The sequence below is a fragment of the Lissotriton vulgaris genome, chromosome 1_1 (genome assembly GCF_964263255.1).
Source record: "Lissotriton vulgaris chromosome 1_1, aLisVul1.2, whole genome shotgun sequence".
NCBI classification, from domain to species: Eukaryota; Metazoa; Chordata; class Amphibia; order Caudata; family Salamandridae; genus Lissotriton; species Lissotriton vulgaris.
In genome coordinates, this window is record NC_141685.1 from 62836373 (window position 1) to 62845430 (window position 9058).

Here is a 9058-nt window from a genome sequence, read left to right on the forward strand (position 1 = left end):
ATAAATTATAAGGAAGTAGGTGTAAGGGGGATGCTGCAGGGAACACATGTGGATAGATCAACAGGGGAACAGAGATCAGATGAACAGGATGATATACATCATACTTAGGTACAATTGTACAGAAGTTATGCATTCATGAGGTCCCGGACATATTCCCTTCATTGTGTTCGAATATCGTTTTTTGCTCCTATGCTAAGGATATACATATCACAGTTCCCACCCATCCACTCTCCCCACTCCTCCAGTGAGTAGCATGTGTAGTGTGTTGGCCTCTGGTCCTGCACAGTGCAGGTGAGTATGCAGCTGTCTCTTGGTGTTCAGCACAGAGCCTGCTTTCCAAGACATTTATATTTGGCGCTTGTAAAGTGGGAAACGACCTTTACATCGCGGTCATTACACTGTGATACCATTACAACGTGGTTGTTACAACGACCGCGCTGTTACCACACAATGCCATTACAAGGCAGGTCATTACAACGACTTGCAGTAGATGGTGCTCTAACAAAAGGAATAGTATAGTTTACTATTCCAACACCTTCCCTACTGTTACGAAGACTGGAGTTGGAGTAGTAAATTATACATTTCTAATGTTAGCGCGCCATCTACTGCAAGCTGATGTAATGACTTGCATAGTAATGGCATTGCGTGGTAACAAAACGGCTATTGTAACGACCGCGTTGTAATGCCACGCGATGTAATGACTCGTTAACGAGTCATATTCTTGAAAAGTACTTATGCAAGGTCTGTAAACTGGTGTAAGTATTTGCCCCCTCTTTACTTTAGGGTGAAGGCCTAGCAGTCAGGATTCAGGAGTAGGTGACCATGTAAGGTCTGCGAGTTCCGCTATAGTGGCTGTAACTTCAAGCCATGACACCTGTAGTCATGGCTTGAGGTACTCCCACACCATATGTTAGAAGCTGGCATCAGCCACAGTGTGGGCACTCTGGTCTCGAAACAGGAAACATGTGCTGGATACGGTAGGGGGGGGGAGAACTGTGGTGTGTGTAGTTAAACCGTGTGAATTGGAATTGAGGGTTCAAGGAACCCTTCGCAACAAGTTGTAGCACCCGCATGCATGACTTGAGCGGGAGCACAGCATTCCATCTAACCAATGCAGTCCCAGTGTGCAACTGGTGAAAGGTTAGTGGTCGGCATTTAACACACCTTCCTGTTGCCCTGTTCTTCAAACAGTCATTGAAGATTGGCTGAAGTGAGGGGCTCAGTGCAGTGTTATTGGAAGCCATTGTCCTATTACCCAGCTCTTTATCTGAAAATACTTCTGGGCCTGCACCCGCTCTACCTCATATAGGAGAAGCTGCTGAGGAATTATCACACATGCTCTTGGTTTCAGGCTCTTCGGTCTCAAGACGGCCATCCAAAGAGACATGCGCACTACAAACTAGTGCACAGGAAGCCCACCACTGCTGCCACTCATCAGGCCTGCCCCTGCCTGAGTCTCTGAGGGTTTTCTCTGGTGCATTGAAGTGGAGTGATGCTCCATCCCGCCAATGGAGGATCTGCCCGTGAGAGACACAGGTAAGGCAGGCAATAATAAACAATAATAACCATTGCAATAACAGTATCATGTGAGCTAAAGCAAGAATGTGTGCATCAGAAGCACTTTTACGTATCTTTTGAAAGATGCAGGTGAAGAGTTAACTCGGATTTCAGATTGTAGAGAATTCCAGATTCTCGGGCAATTGCCAGAGTAGGCACGATTGTAAGTCTTCTTGAGGTTCTAGAGTCACCAGGCAGCTCCAGTTTTTGTGCAATGAACCTCGGGGTGTTGGAGTGTATGGCTTTGTGTGTCATGCAGGCAATTTAACAATTTATGTGTGCCTCGTAAGGGAGTCAGTTTAGCGATTTCAAATAAGGTGTGATGTGGTTATTGCATTCAGATCCAGTAATAAGCCTTGCAGATGAGTTAAGGGAGGCCCTAAGGGGGGGAACTTTGACCTAGGAAGGCCGCAAAGGGTTACATTTCCATAGTCCAGCCTGGAAAACACTAGGGCTTGAGCAACTGACTTGAAGTCATCAAATGCTGATGACGTGTCAAGGACGCTTAAAAGGCAGGATTAAATTTGAACAAGCATTGTGTAAAACATCGTCAGCTATGTGAGTCATGGCTCATTCAGTGCTGCGTCCCTGAAGGAATCCAGATTGGTATTGATTTAAGAGTTGAAATTGCTCTGTGTTTGCATAGCTGGGTATGGGCACATTTCTAGAGGAGCTTTGAAAGAGTTGGGATGCTAGACATAGGGCGGAAGATATGTAGATCAGTGTGGTCTGCTGTGGGCTTTTTCAGAACGGCAGTTATCTGTCCAGACTTGAGGTAGTCTGGTATGCTGCCTTGAATTAATGAATCATTTACTATTTTGGTGGGAGAAGAGAGGTTTTAATCTCAATTAAGAGATTTGAAGGAAGCGGATCGCTGAAGTGCTTTGAAGGTTTAAGTGTTGACAGGATTTTTAGTATGGTTGTTTCATCAAAGGATTTGAATGAACACCATGCAGCAATATTTTTGGGGGTGTGTGTAGGACGCTCAGGCCACACAGGTGGTTGGGGACTGACGTGTGAAAGCCTCGAGGGGAGATCCAATGCAGTCTTTAAGTCACTTTCAATTTTGTTTGTCTTTCCCAGGAAGAAGGCGGCAAGTTCTTCGCAGTTAGGCTGCAGATAAGACCCAGAAAGTAGGTTGGGTTTCCTGTTAGATTGCAATTTAACGAGTTCAAACAGTTTTTAGGTCGATTCCTGGCATTGTTTAGCAGTTTCCTAAGGAAGTTTGCTTTTGAGCTATGCATGCGTTTGTTTCTTAAATGATTCTTAGAGATCTCAGGTGCTGGAGGTGTTCGAGCAAGGAAGAGAATCTCCATAACACTTCGCTCAATCTTAGATTGCATCTTTCAGCGTTTAGACTACCACTGTACCAAGATGAGAGTAACATTGTGTGCTTGCTTCACGCAGAAAAAGGTAATCCATGGCTAAGGGCACCACATTTTCAGAGTGGAAAGAGGGGAGGGACCGGGGTACTGAATGCTCACGTGGGGGGAAGCTGAGGGGAGATGAGGAGAATGGGTATGGTCAGATGAAGGAAGGAAGGAAGGGACGGGGCAAATCATGAGGTGGCTGGAGGAAAGTTCGATGACTCCGTTCTACAAAGACAGCCCATTAAACAGCAGCATAATGACAGAAGATGTCAAGAAAGAAGGTACTCTCTCTGTTTTAGGCTATCCAGCGTTATGTGCATGTGATTACTAGGTGGAAAACAAAAAATCCTGAGGAGAGGGCTCAGCTGCGAAAAATAAAAAAGGGGAAGTTGAAATACATTAGCTCAAACTAGATTATGCAATTAGGAAGATAAAATCCAGATTAGAGGAATAGGGGGGATAGGATGAACAGTCGCCTAGGATGCACTTGGAAATTCGGTAGACCGAGCCAGTCTGGAAATCTAAGCAGAATTAGTAAACAACATCATTCTAAGATGGCCGCCACCGTGGAAATACTTTGAAGCTATAGAACATGATAGTCCTTCTTTCATGTACATAAGAAGGACATGCTAAATCCTATGTCGATATCTATATTCCTAGAGTCTAAGAGACGCCGCCATTTTAGATTGGGCAGGGACTTTATATGGGGAGAGGATCGATACATGATGCAGGGCCTACAAGGCCCAGATAGAGCCCCTTTATGCCACAAGTGCCCCAAACACAATGAGCGCACAAAAGGCCCCCAATAACCAGGCCTTGAGACAACAGCCAGGGGAATCCTCCTGAAAAAAGAGTTAGTAGTTAGTAGTGAATGGAGCAAGGCACCTCTGTGAACAATAGGATTTGATGTATGGCACAACTTCCTGTCTTGAGTGTTCCTGATCCATCTTTTACTCCAAGAGCTGTTTTTGTTTTAATGTGTGCAATGCGAGTGCCCTTTTTTGCAAAGTTACTCTATGAACACCTTTGCTGAAATAAATAACATTGTGGCATTTTCAAAGAAACTTTTATGCAAATATCTCTGTATGGCTAAATGTGTCTTAAATATGTCTTGATAAGTTTCAACAATAGCAATAAATGAGATGCTTTTACAATCAACTAAAAATTGTATATGCATATTCCGGTATTTTCCATATAAGTAATTTAAATCTCTTTACATCCAACAGAAAACAATCCTTGATTGCACAAAATGTTTAGGAATAATGAAGATAATACTGTAAATCTGCAAAAGCAAAGTCCGAAACATTGAGTTTCAGTATTCAGGAAAACATAAGTGCCCTCAGAGGCAGCCGAACCTGAACATAAACTGAAAGATCTTGGAAGTACCGTCAAGGGCAATTCGGTGGTTCTACGAGTCTCAGCTGTGCAACTCTGTGCCTCAAGTTGGAGAAATTACCTCTAGAAAATGAAGGCAACACTGATCAACCACTTCTTGTGTAAACATATCCAATACCAGCTCTGATCATGAGGTGGTTACTGCAGTACTCTGCTTCCTAAAGTGACATCAGACCACCAGTCAGAGCTAGAGGTGTATTTTAAACTCTTTCAGGCCATTCCATAGCAATCAGCAAAAAGCACAGTTAAATGAAAGTTAAAGGAAATGGGGGTTCTGCTATATAAAACACAGAGTATATTTACCAAGCCCAAAACTGCATCAGAGAACACACACAGGGGAAAAGTCATACAAATGCAATGAATGTCTGAAGAGCTACAGCAAACACACACAGGGGAAAACCATATCATTGCAGTGAATGTGGAAGTAGTTTTACAGAAGTCATGAGTCATCAGCGAACACACAATGGGGAAAAAACATTCAAGTGCAATGAATGTGGGAAGAGCTTTATATATTTATCAGACCTAAAACAGCATCAGAGAACACACACTGGAAAAAAACCATATCCTTGCAGTAAATGTCTGAAGGGCTTCAGACTATTATCAGGCCTAAAACGGCATCAGAGAACACACACTGGAGAAAAACCATATCCTTGCAGTGAATGTCTGAAGAGCTTCAGTCTATTATCAGACCTAAAACAGCATCAGAGAACACACACTGGAAAAAAACCATATCCTTGCAGTGAATGTCAGAAGAGCTTCAGTCTATTATCAGACCTAGAACGGCATCAGAGAACACACACTGGAGAAAAACCATATCCTTGCAGTGAATGTCTGAAGAGCTTCAGTCTAATATCACACCTAAAACACACTGGAGAAAAACCATATCCTTGCAGTGAATGTCTGAAGAGCTTCAATCTATTATCATACCTAAAACGGCATCAGAGAACACACACTGGAGAAAAACCATATCCTTGCAGTGAATGTCTGAAGAGCTTCAGTCTATTATCAGAACTAAAACGGCATCAGAGAACACACACTGGAGAAAAACCATATCCTTGCAGTGAATGTCTGAAGAGCTTCAGTCTATTATCAAACCTAAAACAGCATCAGAGAACACACACTGGAGAAAAACCATATCCTTGCAGTGAATGTCTGAAGAGCTTCAGTCTATTATCAGTCCTAAAACAGCATCAGAGACAACACACTGGAGAAAAACCATATCATTGCAGTGAATGTCTGAAGCGCTTTAATCAATTATCACACCTAAAACAGCATCAGGGAACACACACCGGAGAAAAACCATATAATTGCAGTGAATGTCAGAAGCGTTTTAGTCGATTAACAAACTTAAAACGGCATCAGAAAACACACACAGGGGAAAAACCATATAATTGCAGTAAATGTCTGAAGAGCTTTAGTCAATTAACAAACTTCAAACGGCATCAGAAAACTCACACAGGGGAAAAACCATATCATTGCAGTGAATGTCTGAAGCGCTTTAATCGATTAACAAACTTAAAACAGCATCAGAGAACACACACAGAGGAAAAACCATACCATTGCAGTGAATGTGGAAGTAGTTTTAGATCCTCTTCAGGATTAACGTATCATCACCAAACACACACAGGGGAAAAACCATTCCAGTGCAATGAATGTCCGAAGAGTTTTTATAACTTATGGCAGCTAAAGCAGCATCAGAAAACACACACTGGGGAATAACCATTCCAGTGCAAAGAATGTGGGAAGAGATTTTGTCGCTTATCAGCCCTACATGGACAACAGCGAACACACACTGGAGAAAAACCATATCATGGCAGTGAACGTGCAAAAAGCTCTTGTCAGTCTTCAAACCTAAAATAAAATCAGCGAGCACTCCATCACCATCAATGAACATGTCTATTCTGTGCTATTGTTTATTTCCCTACAGCTAGGAAAAACATGAAATATCACGAAACCCATTGGGAGACTAGCACAAAGTGGACTAAAAGTAAAGAAACCTTGTTGGTTTTTATTCTGTGAGAGAGTTTTAACGAAAGAAATCCAAGAACACCGGACCATGCTACCTGTAAAAGCAACACCATGAAAAATGCTTGGACTAACAAGTCTATTTTCAGCTAATTTTAAAACATATAAACCCAACACACTCAAAACAATTTAACAAGCACAAAATGAAGATTCTTCAGAGCTGGCTGTGGTTGTTGTCATTTTATGCATCATTAATTGTTCTGTGACAGTGGCTAGAGGACTGTGTAGAAAAGCAATAGTGAAAGCAGGAGAATGAGAGCTGCAGCTGTCTGGGTTAACCCTTGCAGTGCATGACATTTACCTTTGAAGCTCTGATGTAGAACTAATGAGGACACAAATTCTTCAGCCATGAAAATAATGATTACGTTTTAACTGTGAAACTATGTGACAACAATTACATTGATGTTACTCTTTTGGTCTGTCCTTACGATGTAACAACTGTTATACAATTATGTTAAAAATTAGACAGTGCATCTATATAGAAATAGGCACTTGGTGAATGTGGAAGTATGCCTGTATATCTTCAGTAGGGACCATGGACCAACTATGTGCTGAATGTTGATCATCTCCATCGCAATTGCATTGCAAATGCTTTTTTAGGTCTCGCACCCAAGGTACGTCGGGGCACTTGGGAGCGCGGTAAATGATATATTTCTCATTTACTCCGGCAATAAATAGCCCGGGCCTGTGTTTTCATCGCAGCCAGCCCTGGGGACTCCCCGGTAAACGAGCGCCAGCTAACTGCGCTGTAATTACAGGTTTGTGCGGATTACTTGGTAAGCGACAAAAACAAATCTCAAAGTATTTGCATGAGACAGCGAATCCCTGCGGAAGGTGGAAAGAGTGCTGGTCGACGATGTTTGTCAAGGTGAGGAATCAGGGCAGAAAGTCAGCTGCACAAGTGCTGTTCACAAGAAGCAGACAGGCCCGCGTCGGCTGAGGCCTTCTGACAAACCCTTTGGGCTGGGGGCGTATTCACAAATTAAGCAATGGGCGCTATGCATGTGTTAATTATAAAAACATTTCTCCAGAACCTTGTTCCATTCTCTGGCACTTTTGTGACTCTGGCACGAGCGCACACTAGGAGCTACGCAACCCCCTGCCCACACCCACACGACTCCAATCCTCATTGTAAACAGAGCTCCCGATGTCTCACAGGACTCCCCTCCCTCATCCCGGGCCCTCAGTCAGCCCAGTGGGTAACCCCTCAAATCACCATTACTGTCAGCTCAACCTCTCACACCCTCACCCCACCATCGCCCCCAGGTCCTTCCACCCCTCTGGTGCCGTGCTCAGCAGTATGGACATGTAGCGCCCCCTCTCCCCTCCACCCCTGTGCGCTTTCCTCCATCACCCCCAGGTCCCCCGCTCACTCACCGTCAGCTCAGGCTCTCACCCTTCTACTCATTGCACCCCCACCACCTCCAGGTCCTTCGACCCCGTAGCGCCTCGCTCAACACAAGGGCCACGTAGCGCCCCCTCCACTCCAGCGCGCACTCCTCCGTCACACCCAGGTCTCTACTCACCATCAGCTCAGAGTCTCACTCTCTCATCCCTCTACTCACCATCGCCCCTCTCCGCCTCCAGGTCCTTCCAGCCCTGTAGCGTCTCGCTCAGCATTAGGGCCACGTAGCGCCCCCTGCGGGCATCGGGATCGGCCGCAGCGCCTCCACCACCAGCCCCCCCCCCTCCCCCCCCCCCCCCGGAACAGCAGGAGAGGCTGGGCAACAGGCGACTGAGTAGAGCCACCAACGGGCACCCTCCGGGGGCCACTCTTCCGCGTGCTCCAGTCCTGACTCCACTCCTTCCCATTCCAGAGAGCAGCGCAAGTTCAGCTGGGGCTCCAGGGAAGGCTGTACACACAAGGTACACACGCTACTGCGGCCCAATACCAGGCCTAAAGGCCACCAGGGAGGGGCACCGAAGCTTAAAGCGAAGAGCAATACGCAGTCCAGCCTCCTCTTGCAGTCCCCAGTGCGGAGAAAAGAGCAGAGCTGTATTGGAGGGTCTGGGGACCTCTGGGTAGGCATACAGAACAATTTCCAGGAGAGGCTAGTGGGGCTGGGTCAGCTGAGGGCCTCTTTTACAGCAGCCGCCTTCCTCTCATTTTCCAGTTCTGGCTGGTTAGAGAGCAGATTTACAGACAGCCAGGGATTCCTCACTGAAACCAGTTTCTACTTTTTTCAGGAGGTGGTGTCTGTCAGTCTGCGTGAGCCCGAAAATAAAGGACACATGAGGTCAAGGTCGGGGTCACCAAAGCTTCCTGATGTGACTATTATATTTGTCACAGTGAGGGCAGCCAGGTAGCGTCGGCAGTAAATGATCTGTAAATCACTGCAGCACCAGAGCCATCAGAGGTAGCAATTTTCTCCTTGACAGCCCTTTCAGTGGTGTTTTTCAGGCCCCGGTCCCTAGTTGCTTTCTTCTACCTCCTGTGCGTTTCATTGCTCAGCGAACTAATACATGTACCCACTGCAGGAATCTGTGTTAGACCCCATAGTCACAGCTTCAAATACGTGCGTGTCTGCTCAGGTCATCAGCTTCCCAATGTCAATAATTCCTCTGTAATTCATCAGACACTGCACTTAACTATCCCCACGGCCAACCATACATATATATCAGTGTAATCAAATCCCATGTCTTCCTATAAGACAATGTATTGGAGGAAACATTTGCTCTATGTCTCAAGTCAGTACTGCTGCCCCATTCCT

The 9058-nt window shown here is 45.2% G+C and overlaps 1 protein-coding gene across 1 annotated transcript in view; it reads left to right on the top strand.

Moving 5' to 3' along the window:
- LOC147737282 (uncharacterized) overlaps nucleotides 1-7384 on the top strand; it is a 55256-nt gene extending 47872 nt beyond the window's left edge. Inside the window, exon 4 of the mRNA XM_086924103.1 lies at nucleotides 4154-7384. Coding sequence (XP_086780229.1) covers nucleotides 4764-6041 — 1278 coding nt within the window. The 5' untranslated portion in view covers nucleotides 4154-4763 and the 3' untranslated portion in view covers nucleotides 6042-7384. The remainder of the gene's footprint in view (nucleotides 1-4153) is intronic.
- The last annotated feature ends 1674 nt before the right edge of the window (nucleotides 7385-9058 follow it).